Source organism: Triticum aestivum, chromosome 6B (assembly GCF_018294505.1).
Source record: "Triticum aestivum cultivar Chinese Spring chromosome 6B, IWGSC CS RefSeq v2.1, whole genome shotgun sequence".
In the NCBI taxonomy this organism is placed as follows: domain Eukaryota; kingdom Viridiplantae; phylum Streptophyta; class Magnoliopsida; order Poales; family Poaceae; genus Triticum; species Triticum aestivum.
Window position 1 is genome coordinate 225,042,825 of NC_057810.1, and position 25,131 is coordinate 225,067,955.

Sequence of the window (25,131 nt, forward strand, 5' to 3'; positions counted from 1 at the left end):
CGACAACTGCATTACCATCATCAACTGAGCAGATGACCTTGAGGACTACACGGGTCCGCAAGAGAGGTCGCACTCTTCCATGTCTGCTTACGTTATGCGTCGCTTAATATGATGACATGCTACATTATCGTCGTGTTCACCTATTAGACTCCGAGTCAGGTCCAAACTAATGTTGAAACTTGAGTATTTAAATGGTTGTGGGGTACATATTGGGGCAGCAATCAGTACTATATGTCTACTATCTGGTTAATCTCCGGTGTCTACTATGAGTTTCATGTTGGGTGCAAACAAACATTAAAGGAGCCATTATCTGTATTTTTTAACTAAAGCTATTATCTGCCTGCTATCATTGGTTTTGGGTCTATGCACAGTTTGCTACGGTCACTCTGGATTTGTGCATGCACTCCTTACATAATCTCACTATGTTTTATTCCTATGCATGCCAGTTATTGTACACAATGGAACTGATCATGTAGAGCAAAAGAGACGAGCCTTGCGTGGCAATAAAATTTCATGCAGACGTCGTTCCATGGTGGGCGCAAAGGCATCCCCCCCTCCACCCATTTCGGATCATAATCAAGAGGAAGATAACTGTTCTGAGGGGGATTCAGAAGGAGAGACCACTCCTATTTACCCCATGAGGTCTTCGCTCTAACTTGGCATGCTGATGTTGGTAATATCATGCATATGGTGCCTTGCATTGCTTACTGTATACATTAAAGATGGCATCTGCTTAGTTTAGACATGCTTTGTGTCAATGCCATCTGTTTAGTTTCTTTATTATATATGTGAATCATGCAATGCCATCTTGTCTAGCCAGGCATCATATATGTGAATTTTGCAATGCCACCCTGGTTAGCCAGTCATCTTATATGTGAATTATATCATGCCATCATTTTTTATTATGTGTTAAATTTGTCAACAATTTTAGTACATTCAATTACTCTTCTTGTGCATCAGCCATTCGACACGGTCATGGAAAAATTTGGAGTGGAAACAAGGTCTTCAGAGCAGACAATGCTATCTAACGAAGCGCATGTCTTGCTGGTTACCGATAGCTCCTCAGAGGAGGATTCAGAGACAGATGACCAGTCATATTCCCCCCCTGAGGTGCATGCCCTAACTTGGCAGGGTTATGTTACTCATATCGGTGCGTATGGTATCTTGCATTGCTATGTCATTTGCTTAGTTTAGACATGCTTTGTGTGAATGCCACCTGTTTAGTGTCTAATTACCATATATGTGAATTATGCAATGCCATCTTGTTGCAAGACATTATATATGTGAATGATGCAATGTTATCTTGTTGCAAGGAATTATGTATGTGAATTATGCAATGCCATGCTGTTTAGGCAAACGTCATATATGTGAATTATATCATGCCATCCTTTTTTTGTATTTCTCATTGCTTTTGTCGACAATGTTTGTATATTCAACTGCTCTTCCTGTGCATCAGCCATTTGAATTAGTGATGGAGAAATCAGGAGTGAAAACAAGGTCTTCAGAGCAGACAATGCTACCTGCTGAAGCAGATATCTTGCTGGTCACAGATAGCTCTTCAAAGGAGGATTCAGATGCAGATGACCAGTCCTATTATCCCCCTGAGGTGTATGCTCAAACTTGGCAGGGTTATATTACTCATATAATGCATATGTTGTATTGCAATGCTTAGTTTTTACATCATATACACAATATTGAATGCCATCTCCTTAGTTGACACATCATATATGCAATTGCCCTCTGCTCACTTCCTTAGTATATAAATCATATATTTGAATTATGTCATGCCATGATGTTTACATAGACAGCATGTATCTGAATTATGGCATGCCAACCCATTTTCTAAAGACATAATATAGTTATATCATCTCATCCTGTTTACATAGTCATCATATTTTAAATTATGTCATTCTATCCGTGAATTATATCATGCCATCATGTTTCCATCGACGGCATGTTTGTGATTTATGGCATGCCAACCACTTTAATAGACACATTGTATAGTTATATCATGTCATCCTATTTACATAGTCATCATATTTTGAAGTATGTCATTCTATCCTGTTTAGTTAGCCATCATACATGTGAAATTGTGTCATGCTATCCTGTTTAATTAGCCATCATATATGTGAAATTATGTCCTGCTATTCTGTTTGCTTAAACAACATAAATGTGAATTATTTCATGCCCTGTTTTCTTCCCTACTATCCATTGCACATGTCTATCTTACAACGTCTGTACATTCAATTACTTTTCTTGTTTATCAGCCATTTCAATTGGAGGGAGTGATGGCAGTATCTGTGGGAGTAAAGACACGATCTTCAGAAAAGATCGTGCTACCTGTCGATGCAGATAGAACCACGGTTATACTTGCCCAAGAATCAGCCCCACCACACAAAACTCACACTCATGCAGATTGTACCCCTACCCAGTTGGACAGAGAACCAGCTACACCCCTTCTAACCCCAACCCCAGCAGATAGACACCCAGTGCCCGTTCACACAGCACCGTCTCCACCACAGAGCACCCAAACACGAGCAGTTAGTAAGGCAACTGCAGTGCCCAAATCACGAGGACCACCACTCCGAACCCGAAGTCAATGCTTAAAGTAGAAGAAGAATTGTTCTCAGGTCAGGTTCCGTAGCTATGGTTCATACTACTTTGCTCTTGCATCACTGTATTTACTGATACCAACCAATTTCAAATTTGAAGGATGCAATTGAAACTCCAATGGCGCAACAGGTATGTTTTAAACCTGTTTCTTCAACGTGTTTGGTTGTTTACTGTTGTAACTTGCTCTATGTTGATTTCAGTTTCAATTGAATAAACAGTTATGTTCTCATGCCATGCACATTACAAGTGTTGTTATTGTTGTGTAGTTTCCAACACTTATATTCTGTCTATGCTGCTTTGTCTTAAATAGATATGATTCGAACTGTATCTATCTTGATTTGGCAACATAAACTAGAATGATATAGACCATACAGTGACCATACTACATAGATATATGTTTATTTCATGTTGTTATCCTGTCCACCTTACTACTGAACTGGTTTACCAAAATGAGTTTCATATACTACATTGTAAACCTGAGATGTGTTTGTTTGTTTCTCTTTTAGAACGCGGATAAAATATTGGAGAAGAGTACCCTGTTATGCAATGGTAAAGGAAGTAATGTAGATAAGGTTCAAGATAGTGAGACATCCCTGTTGGTCTCCAAGAAAGCTAATAAAAACTATATTGAGGACACTGAGACAACCCCAAAGTCATGTCTTGATGTAGTGTTCGAGTTACTGGCTACCACTGCTGGCACCAGCTCTTCGAACTCGTTGCCCAAATCAGTTCGGCTTCTTGAGTCTCAACTTCAAGTTGAAAGACATCGATCAGATGTTATGCGACAGGAAGCCGAAGGACTGAGGAAGTCCCTGCAGAATTCAGATGCATACTTTCTGGTGCAACAGCAAGCGCTGGAGGACTTAAGCGCCAAACAAGAGAAAGTTAATAAGCTTGCTAAGCATCTTGCCAGCATTATGGGTACCCAGGATATTGTTTCTTGAGCTCTTCTAAAGTGGTTTCAGTTCTGGACTTGTTTTGCTGCGGCGTTTATATGCTGCTGTGTTCCCTATATTTGCACTGGTGGCGAACATTGATGCCCAGTGGATGTAATATGTGTAATAGCCGTGATAGCCTAGTGTAAGTTGCTTGCTTATTTATTTCCTTGTTGTCTTGTTTATTTGTTTGCTTGTAGTCAGTGCAGTTCTTTTTCTGCGGTTTGCTAGTGGCTGCAATAACCTATTTTTTTAAACTAGGCCACAATAACCATGGGCTAATATTTACTATAGTGACACTAGACCTACGGGCCGTAGAAACAGTGGGCCTTCTATGGGCCGTATAAACAGTGGGCCTTCTACGGGCCGTATAAACAGTGGGCCTTCTACGGGGCGCAGAAACAATGGGCCTTCTACGGGTCTTATCATCAATGGGCCTTATACGGGCACTTTGATTGATTGGCCAAACATGGGCCAATAACAGGCCGCATAATGGCCGTAAACGGGCTAGAATTGGAATCGTCCGTTCATGGGCCGACCATAACGGGCCATCGTTAATAGGCTGTATTTCATGACACTATGAAAACGGCCCAACGTGTTAACGGACCACAAACGGGCCGACTGTAACCACAGGCTGAATTTGGCCCATAAGCAAAAAATGACAGTAACGGGCCATAAGTAAACGAATGCTGGAAATTAGCCCAAGAATAAATGGGCTCTGAGAAGGCCGAAAGATAACATGGGCTGGAAACGGCCCAACGGAATAACGGGCCCTTAATGGGTATAAAGTAATACACTGTTCATTAGGGGCCAGTTTCACCATGGGGCGTTAATGGGTGTAAAGTAATACACTGTTCATTACGGGTCAGTTTCACCACGGGCCGTTAATAGGCCAAGATTTACATAGGGCCTCATATGGGCCGAAAGACGTCATGGTCCATACATGGGCCAGAAGTGAAAACGGGCTGGAATCATATTGGGTGGCCCAGATGACGCTATTGGGCCTAATTCGGATAGGGCGTAACGGGCCTTGGGTTAGCAGGCTGTAAATGGGCTATATGCGAACAGGCCGTTAACAGGCTTTACATGGGCCGGCCCGCCACCTTTTGACCAAGTCAAACGGGCCGGCCTTTTCACAGGAATGGGCCTTTGTTGGGCCGTGCCATGTGTCGATGTATCATAGGCGCTTTCTGTCCAATGAGTGGATGACATCTGTCCCAATGGTGAGCCGACACGTGTTTCCTCCAGCCAATGATGATTTTACACGTGGAAAATCCCCATTGGTGGGGGATGTTAACGGGTTATCGGATCCAAAACCCGACCCGATAGCTTAACGGTGTTCTGTTACGGTGGATGCCACATGTTGGTCACCCTTGACGAAAGCACTTCTGTGACGCGCGATTTATCGTCATGGAAGTGGACACTTTCGTGATGATAATTTTGGTAATGTCATGGAACACTTCTATGACAGCACAGGTATGACTATCTTGATTCTGTCATAAATTTATCATGGATGTACATGCATGACAAAAAACGCGACCTACTGGGACAAACACGTATCATCACGGAAGTGCATTTTTTGTAGTGGGGAGATTGTAAGTGCATCTAGTGCCCCTTAGTGATTTTGGTGTATTGAAGACTTATAGGTTAAGGACTGATGCATTTGCGAGTGTACACATGTCTATAAGTCTATGAGGAGTTTGATATTTACAGAGAATGTCGACCCCTAAAAATGAAGTTCTTCGACTGAAGACTTTGGATTTCTGAAGACTTTGAAAGTGAAGAAATTGGTGTGACCTTGAAGACTTGGTAATCATTTGAGGAACATGAAGCATGAAGACTTTGTTTTTACTGTTTCATTTTCTCTTTCTTGAGTCTTAGGAAACACCGTCCTGTTAAAGGGGGTCGAGAAAATACTAAGGAAAAATTTCCATGTGATGCTCAACTCAAAATCCTACTCCTACCAAACCCTTCGAGTGAAGCCATTGGAAATCTCGCACAATTCAGTAATATTCTTCATTGACAGAGACGAAGTTCTTCTGGTCTCTGAGGAATTTGTTCTGACTGAAGAGTTAGGAATTCACCAGTGTGAATTGCCTACACAGTGAGGAACATGATAGCCCTGAGGAATTCAAACCTCAAATATTTCGACCATTGTTGTGCTACGCGCCAGCTGTCCCAAAATATCTACCCACCTAACGGTCATATCAGACAAGGGCATTTATGTCTTATCATGTCGGGCTGCTCCCCGGCTATAAATAGCCGCCCCCTACAACCACTAGTTGGTTGGCTGCTCCAAGAGAAACTGACACTTGTCATTTGAGAGCAACCCATCCTCCGAGGACTTTGAGTGAAAATCATCAAGTGAGGAAATCCCAAACCCAAACCTACAAAACCCCAAGTGATTGAGCATCACTGAAGAGATTGATCCTGCGTGGATCCGACGCTTGTTTCCTTTGAAGACTGTGCTTCTTCCAGACGGTTAGGCGTCAAGGTCTAGAGCATCCAACAGGAATTGTGGATCGCTGAGTGACCGAGTTTGTGAAGGTTCGGAAGTCACCTGAAGACTTACCACGAGTGATTGGGCAAGGTCTATGTGACTTTAGCTCAAGGAGAATACGGTAAGGACTGTGTGTCCGGGACTGGGTGTCCACGATTTTAAATACCCAGCCGCTCCAACCAGATGTACAACTGAGACAGCAGTTGGAACTGGTCTACCAAATCATTGTCTTCACCGAGCTAACTAGTTCTATTTCCTCAGCTCTTTCATTTCCTCATGTATGTTGTTGTGTGCCTGTTCATATCTGTTTGAAGACATTGACTGGAGACTTTCTCAATTTCCTCAGTTCTATTTCTTCAGTTTGTCCGTCTTCTTCCTTGTGTTATCCTGTGTTTACGCTTTCTGTACTCTGTGCTTGTCTTCATTTCATCATGATGACTATGCTTGTGTTTTATTATGTTCCTTTCTGAGTACTTATTCCTCTACAAGTAGTTCTTCATTTAGGAATTTCCTCACCAGCAAATTCCTCAGTGAAGAATTCATAAAAATCGCCTATTCACCCCCCCTCTAGTCGATATAACGCACTTTTAGACTTCACTGTGTGACTACTTGTCCTGATTGGCTTCGTACTATCTTCCATCATGATCTTTTCTACCTAGCTGCTAATAGTCTTCGTGCTTTCACTTCACTGAATACTTGACTATGGCTTGCCTAGTGTAGTCTACCTTCCGCTACATACAAATAGTGTTGTTTCTATTGTTTGTCTTCGAAACTCCCATGTTTTGAAGACTTCCATAAAAATCGCCTATTTACCCCCCCCCCCCTCTAGTCGATAACTATCCCTTTCAAGAACTATGAGCGCGATAATAGTGAACTGAGGGAATGTCCAACGCGGATCACCAAAATGTTTGGACACATTTGCCTCAAGCGCAAATAATCAAATTAGGCTACATTAGTCCGGACATTTGAAGTCCGCTAGCCCACAAACAAATCAGAGGAAGCTCTTGCAGTGTGGATGTTCATCACATCGGATACACTCAAAACACCACCTGGAGCCAGTGCAATTTTACAATCTGGCATTGTTTTCGCGCTAAACCCATTCTTCTCCGCCCTGATACCCATCGCGTTCGCTCGTTTCACTGTACAATTGCCACGATGAATTCATTGGAGATGCCCATGGAATGGTTCTTCGAACCTTTGGATCTGGAGAAAATCATGCGCCCAGTCATGGCCATGGAATGGCAAGGGCGTCATGTGAAGGTGACGGAGAAGAAGGCGATGGCAGACACTTAGGCCGGAGCTCCTCCTGCAAAGCGGACCAACGTGTCGATGTCGCCTGGGCAATCGCACCCGCGCCCCTCCTAGTGCAAGCCACCATACTACTACACCAACCATCTCAACGATCAACCCAACACGCAGCAATCGCCATAGCACTCCGCCACCTCCGGATACCATCCATGTATGTTGCTGGCATCAACACTAACTATGTGTTCAAAGAGTCGCAGTCACCACAACTCATCCCGTCGTAGTTTCCATCCGAGGAGCCCTCGTCCGGGAGTGCCCGGTCACTATTCGTTGGAATGCCCCCCCCCCAAGCTCGATGACACCCATGGACGATACGATGATGAACATAATCTACAATGGTTGCGGCCACAAGGACAAAAAAGATGAGGACAACTACTGCTTGCAGCTGGAGCAAGAGACGCCAATGGATACCTAACAACCTGAGTCATACATGGCTAATGCGGATGCAAAGAAGAGAGGTTCGACATACTCAAAGAAAGAGGATGAATTGTTGTGCTTGGCATGATTGGGCACGAGTGTTGATCCATTTCAAGGCACGAAGTAAAAGGCACATTTTTTGGCAAAATTAGCATGATTTTATGAGCAAAAACACTACCCCCTCGCCCCACACAAAAAAACAAAGAAATGATCCATGAACACAATGCGAAGTCGGTAGACCATTGATTTCACAACATTCAACATGAGGTCAACAAGTATTGTGGGTGTATACACAAATACACAACCGATGGCCAAGGCGCATCACTCCTCGAGCTCATAAGTTTGCTTTGTGTTGCTCTATGCATTGGTCATTAGATTGATTGACTCTATGTTACAACTTGTTGATTATGTTGTTATCTTGCTTTGCTAGCCAAACTGTCCACCTCCTTGTACCACAAGACTAAGGGCAAGCCATTGACATTGATGCCTTGTTGGTTCAAGTTGAATGGACAAAGCAAGTGGGCATCCATTGCCCATTTTGCTAAGATCACCGACGCCAAAGTTGATGACAATGATGTTGAGCCAACCAGCGGAGGGCTTGCACCGGCCACCCATGTGGCTAGGTCGAGGGGGGAGGAAATAGGAGGCTGACATGGAGAAGCAAGAAGCGGTGATGACCAAGATGTCAGACAAGTTTGACGACATCATGGTAGAGAAGGAGGCATGTGTCAAACTAGTGACATGAAGGAGGAAAATAAGACGGAGAGTTTTGACACGTCCATGGAGATGCAAAATAAGAAGCTTAAACTCGAGGAGAGGAAGATTGCTATCAAAGTCGCTTCCGAGGAGCAAAATTTGTTGTTCGTGAAGGCAGCGGACTTGGATATCGATACAGTGAAGTTTCTTCAAGACTTCCATGGTATCATATACAAATGCTATACGCAAAAGGAGGGTGAAAAAAAGTCGGAAAATCGAGGTATCTGACATGGACTAGAGGCGTTTTGGGATTGATGGGTGTAAAAACATTCTTGAACATCCAATGGTTTTAGTACTAGTTGCACTCATTTGCAATTATTGAAATGTACTTTTAAATTGTATTTATTATCTAGATAAATTTGTTAAAGGGAAGAGCGGGTTAGACAAGAATGGACATTTAGACCCATTAAATAACCTTTCTCCAATTGGATGTTTGTGAACATGTTCAAACGTGTCCACAGATATTTGGGAGGCACAACATTAGGCTCAGCCAGACCCATTGGATGCAATTTCTTTTGAAGGTTAGGACAGTAGGAAAGGCTCCTACTGCTTTTGTATTACCACCAAATTAAAAGTTTGTTACATATGCACAAGGTGGGGGGGAGGAGAAACAACTACATAGCTAAGTTACAAGATGGAGGCAATATCCTTAGCAAGGATTCCTCTATAGCTCTCCCTATGTATAGGATCATTGTATAGTAGCCAAAGTGTCGTGCACAAGTTGTTTTTTGTGGTCAGGTAGTCTGTGCTGGAGATCTCGAAAGTCATTGATGAACCTCCCTTTCCATGAGTCAATGCATGGCCGTATTTTTCTGAAATGGTTGTTATTGCGTTCTTTCCATAAGCTCCAAGTTGCCAGGAGGAAGGTATCCATGATCATTTTGTGATGGTGTCTTTCTTTCAATCTTTCCAGTAGCTGGAGGCGATGTCGGTGGTTGCTCCATGTGATGTTCAGTATCCTCCAGCAGGACTGGCTAAAAGAGCAGTGGAAGAAAAGGTGTTCCACTGTTTCTTCAATGTGTTGGCCACAAAGCAAACAATCCAGATTGGTCCCTATGTTATAATGCCTCCGTTTTAGCATGTTCCTTGTATTGAGACGGTCAGATAGGAGTAGCCACCCAAAAACTTTTATTTTGCCGTGCACTTAGTTTTCCATAGCCAGTTGAAAGCCACATGCGCCTTTATGTCTCCGAAGTAGTAGTTGTAATATGAAGTTGTTTTGAAGCTGTGTGTGCCCCAATAGCAGGTCCATGCATCATTCTCGTTTGTTAGTTCCACATTTGCAACTTCCCTTTGAATCTGCCGCAGCTCATCGTGGGCTTGTACAGAAAGTGGGAGATGAAAGGTTGTTGCCAGGTCAGATATGTTGAGGAAGGCTTGAACCGGAATGTCACCATTCTTGCAGTAAGAAAATGCTCTTGGGTATTTTTCCTCATAGATAGAATGATTCCAGTCATCTTTCCAGAAAAGGGCTGAGCTGCCATTGTGCACATTGACTTGGGTTACTCCTCTATAAATTGGCATTAATCGGATGAGGTCTCGCCACCAAAAGGATCCGCAGGGTTCTGTTGCATGGGGTACAGATTCTGTGTAATATGTATTCCAGATGAGGCTAACCCAAGGAGTGTCTTGCTGATTATAGAAGTTGTGCAGGAATTTGAGTAGCAGAGCGTCATTTTGAACATGAAGGTCCATGACCCCTAGTCCACCGCACTTTTTTGGGCGGCAAACCATAGACCAGGCAGCCAATGAGTTGCATTTCTCTCCATTATCCGTTTTCTTATTCCAGGGGCAGTATCTTCTGATTTTGTCCAATTGTTCAATGATTTTCGGAGGGAGTCTTAATGTGCCCATGGGGTAGATAGCCAGCGATGTGATGAGGGAGTTTAGGGGTGCCAATCTACCTGCATAGGACATGAGCGACATAGCCGCAGTAACTTTTCTCTCTGCCTTGCAGACAAACGGTGTCAGGTCCAAAACCGAAGGTCGAGTGGTACCTAAGGGCAACCCAAGGTAAGTGAAAGGCATGGTTGCTTGAACACAGCCAAAGATCGCTGCCATCTCATCACATTTGTCCTGAGGGGTGTTTATGGGCACCAAAGTTGACTTATGAAAATTGATTTTGAGTCCCACAGAAGTGGCATAATCCTCAAGAATCTGTTTGATCTTGGTGGCCTGATTGATGCAGGCAGGAAGGACAATTATCGTGCCGTCAGCATACTGAATCACTGGGTACTGATCATTTCCTTTTGGCGGGATTGGATGTTGGATGATCTGGTTTTGAAGTGCCTCATTTAGAGCGGTTTGGAGCAGGTCTGCGGCTAACACAAATAGCAGTGTTGACAGTGGATCACCCTGACGTACTTCACATTTACAGAGAAATTGTTGACCTGGCACCCTGTTGAGAAGCACCGAGGATTTGCCCGATGAGAAGATATGCTCCATCCAGTTTAGCCATTGAGTTGGAAAGCCCATGTGTTTCATAATTTGCATCATCGCGGGGTGTTGGATCGTACCAAAGGCCTTCGCGAAATCTAGTTTCAGTAGTATAATCTCCCGTTTGGACGTTTGGCACTGATGAATATACTCGAAGGCCCAGGCAAGGCAGTCGTGAATGGATCGACCATGGAGGAAACCGTATTGGTTGCGATGAACAATCTTTAAAATAATTTTCTAAAGTCGATTGGCAAGGATCTTGGTTATAAGCTTGAGGCAACAGTTCAGGAGTGTGATCGGGCGAAAATCATTGACTGTCATAGGAGCATTATTCTTAGGTATTAAAGTGATATGTCCATAGGTGATACTCTCCAGATTTAAATTTCCCTCATGGAACTCTTCACACAGTTGATAAATGTCATTTTTTGATAATAGGCCAGCAGGCTTTAATGAAAGCCCCGTTAAATCCATCCGGTCCTGGGGCCCTATCAGGTGGCATTTCTTTGACTACCGCGTCGATTTCTGCATGTGTAAATGGGGTAATCAGGCTGTGAAAATCAACCTCTTGTCGGAGCATTTGTGAGAGGTTGAACTTCATCGGTTGTGGGTTGTAAGACCCTAGTCTGTCTTTGTATGTGTCAAACAGGATCGCCTCTTTCACTGTGTGGTCCTCCACTTCAACTCCATTATGGTCTTGCAAGGTTTTTATGAAGTTTTTTCTGTATCTTTCAGTGGCCACAGCTTGAAAAAAATTTGAATTCTCATACCAAATTGAATCCATCGGATGGTGCAACGTTTTTTCCAATGTTCTTTTTGGTATTGTAGCAGGCGAAGCAAATGTTTTTTGAGTATATCTCTAAAGTTACTTTCAGGGAAAGTGAGGGATCGCCGATCAGCAATATTGTCGAGTTCAACCAGAGCTTTGTTGGTATTCTCAATCGCAATCTTCAGTCGAGAGATATGGTGGCTCCAATGTTTGAGAGCATGCCGGACTGCCTTCAGTTTTTGACACAGACGGGATGCAGCATTAGACTTCTTGTTATATTTAATCGGTTTATTCCAGGCTAGGGACACCACATCCATAAACCCTGGGTGTGCGATCCAGTAAGTTCCAAACCTGAAAATCTTACTTCGTGGTATAGAGGTCTGAATGGCCACAGAGCAGGGGAAATTTTGGCCTGTTTACCTGCCTACATTGCATTGATTTTTTGACCCGCACAAACCTTAAAGCACCGTTGGGCCTGACTTTGGAGGAACGCTCAGATCAACTGTTTCCACAAGTCAGGCTCAAGCGATGCAATCAAGCTAACATGGGACATAGTTAGGTGCGAGTTGGTGCGGACATGTGGAGACCTGTACGTGAGTTTGCATGTGTTCAACTTTAGTCTCTTTCACCTAACCCCTTCTAATCTCTACTATTAAAGGGGGATATGCAGTCGTCGTCGTGATGGTTCGACCGCAGCCCCACCCTCGATCGCATCCCGTTGCTAACACGGCCCATGAACAAGATACATCGCCACCAACTCAGCCCACGATCACGCACGGCCGAAGAAAAACAGTTACGACTCAATCCACGAACGACATTCACTCCATGCATTGACCAAAAAACAAACCACGTCCATGCCAAACCAAAAAAAGACGCGTCCGAGCCAAAACCAAACAAAGAAACAAGTGCGACAGCTCCATCGAGCCGTGATCGCACGTCGCCAAGAACGTCAGTTCGTCGCCAGGAACGCCAGTTTTCCTCTCGCTGGACCCATACTCGCCCTCCGGCCACATCCGCCGGAACGGAACCAGTCCGGCCACGTCGTTCTCACGACAGGTGTGTGAGCTGCAGCCTCTGCTGCCACCGGAACCAGCAACCTCTGCTCTCTTCTCATGGTGCAGCCTCTGCTCCCGCCTCATGGTGTTGCTCACCAGGGCCGTCGGAACCAGCCACCTCCGCGCGCTGGCTGTTCCTGCACCCATCTCCTCAGGCCGCAGGTACATCCTCCTGTCACCATCCTCCTGCCACCATCCTCACCATGGTGTGACAGTAACTGCAATTTTCAAATAGAAGTTTATGACAGAAAGATTTCCAAACCAGTGTGTTCTCCCTTCTCTAAGAAGGTAATCCATATAGCAGAGGAGACAAGCAACCATCAAGGATATGGAGTCTGACTATACTTGCAGATAGGTAGAACTTGGTGTTCATCTAAAATTATTGAAACTATCAGGAAAAATGCAGATAGTTAGCAATAAAGTGATATATCCAAAAGCTCAATTTGTAATATTATGTATGAAGACCTCTATTGCTCTATGTGGATGCTAACAAACAATGATCAAACCCCGCAAAAAAACGATCAAAATAGCAAAACTGTAATGTCATGCAAGTTCTAGGCCGGACAATATACAGATTTCTAAAATGCAAGTGGATTTCTCTGAGAAGGAAAGCATCTGAACCCTATAGAAGTTGCATCATGTGGTAAAAAGTACAAACAAAACAGTGAAACTAATTGTGTGGTGCCTAAAGCCGGCAAGGCCAGACTCTTGGAAGACTCTTGCAACAACCATATAGCTAAATACAAGACCAAGTGGATAATCTGAAGACTGAAAATAAGGTTTATTATATCAGGCAAAGCAAACAGATTTGGCACTGTATTACGCACCCACTGTCCAGATACATCATCCTATGTACTTGAGTAATAGAATTGTACTGGCCAAAGAAAAGCAGGACATCCTCTTTTTTTACCAAAGAAATATACAGGTTCAGTATAAGCTGACGAGACATATTTTGGATCACACAGATCAAAGGCTTTGGCCTGGCAATAAGTGCAATTTTCAAATCAAAGTATATGATAGAAAGATTGCCATACCAGGGTGTTCTCCCTTCCATACCAGGGTAATCCATATTGCAGAGGAAGGCAAAACCATCAAGGATCTGGAGTCTGACAGTAGTTGCATAAGTTGTAAACTCAGTGTTTTCATCTACAAAGGTGGAACAATCAGAAAAAATGCAGATAGCTAGCAACAGAGTGATGTACATCCAAAAGCTCAATTTGTGCTATTAGTACGAAGACCAGTTGATGCTGACAATTAACAAACAAATTAACAACTGGCATGCCTCACCCTTGGTGGAGGAAAGAACGGCATGCATTGGCTAGCCAACTATTAGTTACTTGCTACCCATGTGCACTTGAAAATTCAAGTCACTAAAGTAGAAATTTTTCATTAGGACAGTGAATATTTACTCAAAAAACCAGCAATATAGCATTCCAGTGCTCCGCATTCAAATAAAATTACGATGTTGCAGGAGGAAATAACAGTAATGGGGATTAATTTGGCTAATTAGTAGTAATGCAGTAGAAAAGCCTTAAGAAGTAGCTAGGAGATAAAAGACTATGACCAACACAACTGTACAACTAATTTATAACAATCTTATGCAAGAAATTAAGCATAGGCAATATAATGGCAAATTTGATTGAGAAGATATGACCTCCTGGTCAGAAGGCTGAGGATCTTGGGGCATACGGTTCCATTCATTCATCAATATGAAGGTTGTTCGCCCAGAGAAATTCCATATGTGAACCTAAATATAAATAGACATGTGATCGAAGAAAAGAAACACAAAACTTTACACATTCAAGCGAAAATAATCAGAAATTACCGGCTCAGAATCCGAAGCCAGAACCTTGTTTGCTCTTTTAAAGTTCTCAGCTGAGTTGTCCTGATATGTTAAAAGTAAAAGTTAGAACAACACCGTTTTCTTATGAACTGAAGTGAAATTCATGCATGAAAACATATAGATCCTTTACAAAACCAACACTGCTTTCCAGCAAGTACACCCAATGCAAAGAAATCACAGCAACTGCAGAACGTTTCAGAATAGCACTTATTCCCCCAATCTGTATTTCTAATATCATCATAATTACAGTAACCATCTAATCATTTTTGTAATGCAAAAGAATGCAGGTAATAACAACATAAAGCTATAGGACATAGAGATGTCACAAGACAGAGGGCATCTATATGATAAAGGGAAAAGAGGTATGTGTATGCCACTCACATGTCTCAACATAAGGTCTTCAATAAGCTTTCAGAACTTAGCCTAGCTTAATTTTATCAGTTGTTGATTATGAGAGGACACCAAGATCACAACCCACCAATACACCCCGGCCACCATCTGGTTTCTTCATACGAGAACAAACAGACACCACTGACTACAGTGTTTCGTCTTCCGATGATGATGACAATGTGCACACACATGTGGCTATGATGGTTCCCATAGCCGGCAATCTCACAACCTTTCAGCCAGTAAAACATGTGCAAACGTCAACCGGTATCGACCTTACACATGAAATTTTTTCAGCTTGCATTTATACATTTGTTAACCTAAGTGGTCCACAAAACGGTTTTTCAGGAAATCACTCTCGTGAAGCCACTTACTATGATCACCGTGTATCACTTCAAGGAACACAAAGCAGCATTGAGCATAATATTGGTTCAGATATAGCGGTTGGACTCAACACCTCACACACTGGTCCTGAACACATTGCTTCAAATGCAATCATTACATCTGACAAAAAACAGAAAAGGCGAGAATAATACAGAGCACGGCGGGATAGACTAACACCTGAAGAGAAGTAGAAAATCAATGCACACCGCAGAGCAGCTAGGAAGAAGAAAACAGACAAGGAGAGGAATGCCCGTTAGAGAGAAGCCACACAACGGATGACACCAGAGGAGAAGCAACAAAGTAACACCCTTAGAAGGGCGGCCTACCAAAATATGATGGTCGAGGACAAGCAAGAGAGAAACAGCTGCAGAAGCGCGTCCTACCAAAATATGCCGGTCGAGGAGAATCAAGAGAGGAATTACTGCAGAAGAGTGGCATACCAAAATATGACAAACGAGGGGAAGCAAGAGACAAACGCCCGCCGAAGAGCACGTGTGCAGAACATACCACCCAAGGAGAAACAAAAGATGCTAGCTCAACGCAATGCAATACTCGCGGCTAGGCGCAACATCCCTTGCGCTAAATCCATCGCAATGCCACGCCCAGATGCAGCTACCTTAGCTATGCCCAACCTGATGTCGACTACTCATGCTAGAGACCCTGGCGCTTCAGCTCGTTCCCCCCAGTTAGCAAGTAAGGCTGGTTACAGCTTCGAATCAAACGGTAATCCTCCCATATTTACTCTACTTGTTATGTCCATGTGCGTTGGACCAGTATTTACCAGCTCCTCAACTGTGCAGGCGAGTACCTTAGTCGTACCCTGGACGATAATGAGGCCCCTGACGAACTCATAAATGCCTCGCAGCAAACCAATGATCAGTGAATACATGAAAACCAGAATCAAGCCCATGAGCAGAGCCAGGAGACCAGAGCACAACGTAGGGCTCACGAGCGAGCTCACAAACGAGCTATGGCGGTAAAGAACATTCAAGGGAGTGCTGGAAAACGAAGAGTGCACAAGAAAAGCATAGTAGAAGGTGAGAGGTCAGCGTTGCTAGATCGTCGTAATGCAAGCTTTGCAGCTAAGCGGAGGTCTCCACACCCAAGTACCTTGCATGTGAACAGAGCAGCAACAAGCTCAGAAACACCGCCCACAGGAGCTGCTTCACCGGCATCCTCCCCTTCGTCGAGCACGCCGTCTTACACAGTCGGGACCGATGGTAACCCTCTCACCTTTACTCCCCTCCCGGTGACCACTCACACTAAACCATTACTTACCGGCTCAACAATGTTGCAGCTGACATGGACGCCTTCCTTAGCGGCATCATGGACGAGAATGGACTTTCTGGTGACCTCATGGATGATGAGTACTACCTATTTGGCGGTCAAGGTACTCCCAAGCGTCTTTCGCTGCCCGTCCCTCTATATTATTGGTTTATGACGTGTATCCCATCGTGACTTGTTATATCTCCACAATGCTTGCAGCATCCGACACTGATAGCACGGACCTCAATGAGCCGTAGAATCCTCCAACACGGGATCTATCGACCTAGATCCTTTCGACTATGTCTACTGGAACATCCCAGACAGCACGCACATCCTGAAGCACGCGGCAAACTGCGACCATTGCAAGGCCAAGAAGTTCTAGTACGAGACTAACGGCTTCACTGTCGGAACGGGGAGATTGAGCTAGCTGAACCCGAGCCTATCCCAGAGCTGATGAGGTTATGGTCAAGCGCGGATGCAGACTCTTGATATTTCCGAGAGAGCATTCGGTTCTTCAACGGGCACTTCGCCTTCACTACCCTTGGCGTCAGCCTAGACAACAACTACACAAACATGAAGTCCGGGGTGTACACGTTTCGGGCACATGGCACTATGTACCACAAGGTGCACTCGTTCGGTCCAAGATCTCGCCCTGAACATTTGCAGTTGTACTTCTACGACGACGATCCCAGCTTAAACCATCGCAAGGAGGCCACCAAGCAATTGGACCAGCATGTTGTCAGCAAGTTAGTGGACGTCCTCAGGGAAAACCCCTACTCCCAGCAGTTTAGGAGTTTGGGTGCCCACAAGGAAAATCTCGAGGAGTATCGGATAGACCTCAACATTGACCAGAAGCTAGACCAACGAAGATATAACAGACCCGTGTCATCCGAGGTGGCTGCGATTTGGGTCGAGGGAAGCGATCTAGCAAACAGGTTCAACCGCAGCATTACACTCTATGGGGACAACAACGAGAAGTATAGTATACATGCCACAGATGGCTGTTATGACCCACTTCTGTATCCCCTCTTTTTCCCAAGGGGGGAGCTTGGTTGGCATCCAAATATCCCTAAGCACAATGTCCCTTGGGAGGTTGCACAACAACCAAGAAGAAACCGTGATAACAATTCAGGTGCGCCTGGTTGGTATGCTTATATGCCACAACAAGTTCTCTATCCTTCCATATGGTACCTAACCTTCTTCTTTCACGTCTTTCCACAGAGGGGAACAGCCGGTTGTGTGTCTCTGTCAGGGACTACTACTGTTACCGGCTACAGACGCGCCCTGTGATATTCAACCCCATACTGCATGGAGCACGCCTGTTTCAACAGTGGGGTGTCGACATGTTCATCAAGATTGAGGGATGTAGGCTGAAGTGGATCAGGGACCACCAGACAGAGATACGTGCCGATCTATACCAAGGCCTTGTGGATAGCATTGCGGTTGGGGAGATGCGAGCGAGCGCTGTTGGGAAGAGGATTGTGTTACCAGGGACGCATCAAGGAAGCAACCGAGACATGAAGCGGAGGCATATGGACGCCATGGCACTGGTGCAGACATATGGGAAGCCTGGCATCTTTTTGACTATGACATGCAATCCTAGCTGGGAGGAGATACTGAATGAGCTACTTCCTGGCCAGACACCCCAGGACCGACCAGATCTTGTCGCACGCATGTTCAAGGCAAAGCTAGAGACCATGAAACAAATGTTGTTCAAAAAGCACATCCTTGGTGTTGTGGTAGCGCGTGTGTATGTCGTCTAGTTCCAGAAGAGAGGCCTCCCCCATGCACACTTCCTGCTGATCATGAATTCAAATTATAAACTTGTGGTGCCAGAGCAGTATGATTGCCTCATATCTGCAGAGCTCCCGGATAGGCCTAAGTATCCAGAGCTCTATGCCATGGTCGTGAAGCATATGATGCACGGCCCATGTGGCAATCTTAATCCCAAAAATGTGTGCATGCAAGACTTGAAGTGCAAGAGCAAGTACCCACGGCCGTTCAACCAGAACACCTTACAGGGGAAGGATTCATACCCGGTTTATCGACAGCGGGACGATGGTCGTCAGGCTAAGGTCCGCTGTCAAATGCTGGATAACAGATGGGTCGTGCCTTATAACCCTTATCTGTTGCGGATGTTCAACTGCCACATAAATGTCGAGGTGTGCTCCAGCATCAAGGCCGTCAAGTACCTTTACAAATACGTATACAAGGGTCACGATCGAGCTTCATTCAACATTGACCAGCCTGACAGCAACGGGGTTGTAGACGAGATTAAAAGGTACGTCAATGCGAGATGGGTTACTTCACCAGAGGCGATGTGGAGGATATTTGGCTTCAACCTTTCTGAGAGTTTCCTGTCAGTCCTACAGTTGCCGCTTCATCTCCCTAATATGAATACTGTCACGTTCAAAGCAGGAGAGGACCTGACCGATGTCGTCGCCCGTGATAATGCATCTAAATCAATGCTGATGGAGTATTTCCTTGCTAATCAGCAGCACGTGTGGGCTTGTGATATCCTGTACAAGGACTTTCCGGGAAGTTTCACATGGCAGAGACGGAAGTACTGGAGGCCGAGAGAAAAGCCGCACCAAGTAGGTCGAATCGTGTCAGCCCATCCAGCCGAGGGGGAGTGGTACTTTCTGTGAGTTCTTCTCAACCATGTACCAGGCAAGACATCCTTCGAGGACCTGCGGTCCGTGGACGGTGTGCTCTGTGATAGCTTCCGTGAGGCTGCCGAGAGATTGGGCCTCATCGAGGCCGACAACACGCTTGACGAGTGTCTTATTGAGTCAACACAGTTCGCGATGCCAGCCTCACTCAGGAGGCTCTTTGCAACAATCTTGGTATTCTGTGAGCCAGGTGATGTGCGCGGTCTATGGGATAGGCACCTAGAGGCGATGTCTGATGACTACCGCCGATCACACACGTGCTCAAAGGCAGTGGAGCAGATGGTGTTGCTTGACATTAGGGGCATGCTACAGTCCATGGGCAAAGACATAGCGTTGTTCCCTCTTCCGAACATCGACGAGACATATGACACTACTGGAGGCGAGGCCAGAGAAGTCACCGAGGAGTCATCCATCGAGGTTGACGCGAACGATGCTGCTTTAGCGTCCTCGCTAAACCCTGAGCAAAGGCTTGCATACGACGAGATACTGGCAGCAGTTGATGCTAGTGATGGGGGTGTATTCTTTGTCGATGGACCAGGAAGCACCGGGAAGACCTTCCTATACAAGGCACTACTCACAAAGGTTCGAGGCGAGGGCAAGATCGCGGTGGCTACGGCGACGTCAGGCGTTGCGGCTTCCATCATGCCCGGAGGAAGGACAGCCCACTCGAGGTTCAAGATCCCACTCAGCATTGAAGATGGGGGGTCGTGCAGCTTCACCAAGCAAAGTGGAACAGCCAAGCTCCTGCACATGGCTTCACTCATCCTATGGGACGAGGCCACCATGACCAAGCAGCAAGCGGTTGAGGCACTAGACAATAGCATGCGGGACATCATGGGACGACGGGACCGGCCATTTGGGGGAAAGACTGTCGTGTTCGGTGGGGACTTTAGGCAGGTGCTTCCGGTCGTCAGGAAGGGGTCACGAGGTCAGATAATCGATGTGACCTTGCGGAGTTCGTACCTATGTAAGGGCATGCGCCAACTAAGGCTCGTCACCAACATGAGAGCGCATAACGACCCGTGGTTCGCAGATTACTTGCTAAGGTAGGCAACGGCACCGAGGAAACCGATGAGGAAGGCAACATAAGGCTCCCCGAAGATATTTGTGTGCAGCCAACAGAGGACGGTGTTGACCTAGAGAAGCTAATCGACCATGTATTTCCTGCTCTAGACAACAACATGGCTGATCCAAATTACATGACATCTCGAGCGATCCTCTCCACCAAGAACGACAACGTTGATAAGATAAACACACGCATGATAGAGTGCTTCCAGGGCGAAGAGAAGATCTACCACAGTTTTGATATTGCAGAGAATGATCCACACGGCTACTATGCCCCAGAGTTCCTGAACAACCGGACTCCCAACGGGCTGCCTCCGCATGCACTCAAACTGAAGTTAAATTGCCTCGTTATACTGTTGAGAAACATTGATCCAGCTAATGGGTTGTGTAACGGCACAAGGCTTGTGGTCCGGGGTTTCCAAAGGAACGCCATCGACGCAGAAATCGTGCTAGGACAACATGCTAGTAGGAGGGTGTTCCTTCCTCGGATACCTCTCTGCCCATCCGATGACGATATATTCCCTTTCAAGTTCAAGAGGAAGCAGTTCCCTATTAGGCTCAGTTTTGCCATGACAATCAACAAGGCGCAAGGGCAGACCATCCCGATTGTCGGTGTACCTACTGGACCCTATATTTTCTCACGATCAGCTCTACGTCGCATTGTCTAGAGCCACTGCGAAGAGGAACATTAAGATTCTCGCCATCAAGGACAACGGCAATGGTAAGGGCAAGGGTAAGGGCAAGGGCAAGGAACAAATCAATAATTCAGATAGGCGAAAAAGATCTGAGCGCTTATTAACGACCATGAAGAACATAGTCTACAAGGAAGTCCTTGGCACATGAAGTCACCGGATCAAATTATAGCAACTCAAGGTAAAGTTTTCAATTCTGCATTACAACCACATACTATTGTAGATCTTAATGCACACTGACCTGAGTTTGTTGCTGCGTAGTACTCGAGGGAGCATAGTCAGTCTTCAGAAACCATGAATATTCCTTTCGCGACATCTGCCCGTCCTATACTTGGTCAAAGATGCACCTGTTTAAGTTGGAAATAACAAGAGACAGCGTGAAGTTTCCAATATATGCAGGAGGAAGATGCTTGGACAGTGACCTGGTAAAGAAGAACAAAATTACTAAGGTTTCGTATTTCTTTCTAATTCATATGCTCTTTAATATGGTAAAAACCTGAGACATCTAATATCATATAGCAATAAAAATAATGACTTAAACTTCAGTTGCATAGAATCTCTTGTTAGAAATACATGGATAAGGAACTATGTATCTGATAATTAATGAAGAACCCAAGCTGAGTGAAGCCATCAGTGATCTCCTCATATCTCTACTATCTCAACTATTAAAGGATGAGTTTTTCTAGGCGACAGATACTTTGATATGAAGAAAAGGAACATAATCTGTTGATCTGCTTTTTTCTGTACCTTTGTTATAAGATTTAGCATGCAGCTATCCTTAATTTCTAACACGTTCTTAAACATCAATTTCAGGCCTCAAAGTTCAATGCAGAAGGTGATTCCAAAGTACCATGTACAGGATTAGAAACATCAACCTTAAGCTATTTGCAAAAAGATGCAGACCAAGCTTTGCATTCGACTTTACAAATGGTACATCAGTATGAGTGTCACCATTGTAGAGTATGACTTTTATGTCAGGTTAACTTGCATAAATCTGTATGATTCTGCCATTGTGGTTTGCTATGTTGAAATGCATTGTGGGTGTGTACAATTCAAAATTTGGTCAGGATTGGCAGATGGATCAGGAAAGGTTTAATCCTCATCTCACTAAATAAACAACCTAATCCTAACCGTATACCGATACTACTCATCTAGCTAGCCTTATACTGCAAGCACAAGTTAATTTTACTCCTCCCTAATTAATAGTACTTCTGAATGACATATATAACTACTCCTGAATGACCAATACTACTGGAGGAGTACTCCTTAACTGAAAAGATTTAAGTTAATTAAAGGAAAAGGCTTCAGTTTATTTTTATTAACAAAAAATGTTTTAGTTAATTTGAGTTAACACAAAAGGTTTCAGTTAATTACTACTGGAGGAATAAATTAAAAGGTTTAAGTTAATTAAAGGAAAAAGTTTGAATTTATTTTAATTAATAGAAAAATGTTTCAGTCAAAGTTATAGTTAAAGCAGAAAATAGAATGCTCCTACTGTACTGAAAAAGAAGAGAGGGAGAGAGGACACTACTTCACTTGCTACAGAGTCTGTAGGGGGAACTACTCAAGCAGTGCACTGCACTACAAGCAGTGCGAGCAAGCAAAATTGCAAGCTACTGCTGCTGCAAGCAAATTCTGTTAAAGCAAGTTCTTCCTACTGCAATTTAAAGCAAGCACAGCTTGCAGAATTCACAACAAAAAGGTAGGACAAGGAAAGTGTAATGGTGGATGACTGAGTGATGCTAACAAATCAAAAAATGGACAACTTGCACAGGTTGTAAACAATTATCCCTCTGAATGAACGAATGAATGAAGCTCGTGATTGATTGCAAGAACAATTCCATGAATGATCTTAGCTGAATTTGACTAAATTGTCTTAGCTGAATTTGACTGACTTATTCAGTCCATGGATGATCCAGTAACAATCGTAACAAAATCCTTAACTGAATTTTACTGAATTATGCACAAACATTATTCAGTCCATGCTAAAGTTTGAGATTTCTACAGTTTTATCTTGACTGAATTATGCATCAGTAAGTTGCAGCAAGCATACCATGGAGCATAGCAGAGCATAAATGGAGTACCTTCCATGGTGACCCAGGAAGAAGCAGAGTTGGAGAAGCATGTCCATGTCCATCCGGGAAGCAGCGCATCCTGCCTATTTCCTTGGCCATTGTACTATTTCCGGCGGGGGCGTAGGTGGAGGTGGAGGGCGAGGGCGTAGGCGAAGGTGGAAGACGACCGTCAGGCTACTCCCTTTCTCCTCTCCTCACTGCTGTAGTTGGTGGCCCTTCCATGGCGTCGCCCTGGTCATGGAGACGGGGGTCAGAGAGGGAGGAAGAAGAGACGGGGGTGGGTCAGAGAGAGAGAGAGAGGAGGAGAAGGGATTCGTACCCATGGACCCATGGCTCCCTGAGCTCGCTGGCTAGGAATTCGGCTCCTCCGCCGCCGCGGCTGCGTGGTCGTGGAGGAGGACGGAGCTGTGAGGTGAGGAAGAAAGCCCCGCTCCGCTGCTCCAGCGCCGCTCCACATCAAGCGCCACTGCCAAGCCGGCGTGGACGCACGCGGATCCAGCCTCCGCCGCCCAGAAGCTCGTCGCCGGCGCCTAAAAAATCAAGCTTTTGACCTACGGTACGGGGTGCGCGGTGGGAGGAAATGGGGTGCGTGGTGGTGGAGAGTAAGGGAGTCGAGGAGAGGCCGGTGAAGGCGGCGAGGAGAGGCCGGTGACGGCGGCGAGGAGAGGCCGGCACGATGGGGATCTGGAGGGGAGCGAGAAGGGGTGGGTGAGAGGGGGACGAGAGAGTGAGCTCGAGTGTGTGGGAGCGGTGGTGGGAGGGTATTTCTGGAAAGTGAAAAGTATCAGTAGCGTGAAGGGCATGTACAATGGTTGATAGGACAGTCTTATCTTAAGTCTTGCATGTAATTTAGAGATGACAAAAAAAATATGTCTACAATGGGTTATATCTTAGCCTTATCTTCAATAACTAGTTATTCCTTAAAATATGGTGAGACAAATTGTGCTAAGAGATCATCTCTTGTCTTATCTTAAATAAGAGAAGACAAGTCTTTTCTTATGAGTTCTCTCTCCTCCACCTCATCATTTATCCTACGTGGCACTCCTAAGATAGCACCATTATACATGCCCTGAAGGGAAAAGGGCTAAGCGGTGAGGAGAAAGTGAGAGCGGTGAGGAGAGAGTGAGAACAGTCACAGCTGTAATACGAAGTATAAATCTTTTTAGAAATTTCAATAAAGGACTACATAAGGATGTATAAAGACATATTTTAGATTATAGAATCACTCATTTTGCTCGGTATGTAGTCCATGTTCGAACAGAGGTATTTAGGAACGGAGGGAGTAGAACCAAGGTATTTAGACGGTATGTGAGGGCTATCAAATTTCTTAGATGTCTGTCCTTTTAGCCTTTTATTTTCCATGTTGCATGAGAATTATGATACTATTCCTCGGAAAAAACGGTACTACTATATTTAATTCATATAGTTGTATATGTATTTCACTTTGCAGAATGTGTCGCTGATAGATATGGATATTGTTAATTCATATCGAGTTATCTTTTTACATCATATTTCGTATTTCCGTGACAACGCACGGGCATTCAACTAATCTATGTAATAGTGTTTTGATTCAACATAAGTTGTACATGAAAAGATGCACACTGATGTTGTGATTTCATTTAGATGATTGGTTCATAGTATTGTTGATTGTAAATGTCCAATTTTGTGTTCATGTTTAGAGCTTTTACACAATTTTTTTTACTAAATTTCCCTACCACACCGTGCAGATGTTACCTAGCTTTGCATGTGGTTTGATCTTACTCACATTCCTTAATTTTCTTCACCTAGTCCCTTCTAATCTGCACAATGATGCTTTGATTCGAGATAAATTATACATGAAAATGATGCACATCGACGTTATGGTTCCATTCTGATGATTGGCTCGTAGTTTCGTTAACCGTAAGTGTTAAACTTTGTGTTCATGTCTGAAGCTATGTTTATGTCAAGCTCAACGGATATGCATT

At 44.5% G+C, this 25,131-nt stretch overlaps 1 protein-coding gene across 6 annotated transcripts; it reads right to left on the reverse strand.

The window, feature by feature from the left end:
• Positions 1-12,528: 12,528 nt before the first annotated feature.
• LOC123136682 (uncharacterized) lies at positions 12,529-23,899 on the reverse strand. 6 transcript variants are annotated; one of them, XR_006467220.1, is made up of 7 exons: positions 23,487-23,899; positions 23,177-23,398; positions 21,334-21,439; positions 14,609-14,668; positions 14,438-14,530; positions 13,818-13,889; positions 12,529-13,001 (listed from the first exon to the last, which is right to left on the reverse strand). XR_006467220.1 is itself a non-coding variant. In XM_044556150.1 (7 exons), the coding sequence occupies exons 3-7, from the start codon at positions 21,406-21,408 to the stop codon at positions 12,959-12,961; spliced, it is 336 nt and encodes a 111-aa protein (XP_044412085.1). In that variant the 5' UTR covers positions 21,409-21,439; positions 23,177-23,398; positions 23,487-23,899; the 3' UTR covers positions 12,529-12,958. The 6 variants fall into 6 exon arrangements, 3 of the variants coding, with proteins under 3 accessions (XP_044412085.1, XP_044412084.1, XP_044412083.1); XM_044556150.1 differs by having other exon boundaries at positions 13,818-13,882; XM_044556149.1 differs by having other exon boundaries at positions 13,818-13,929.
• Positions 23,900-25,131: the final 1,232 nt, after the last annotated feature.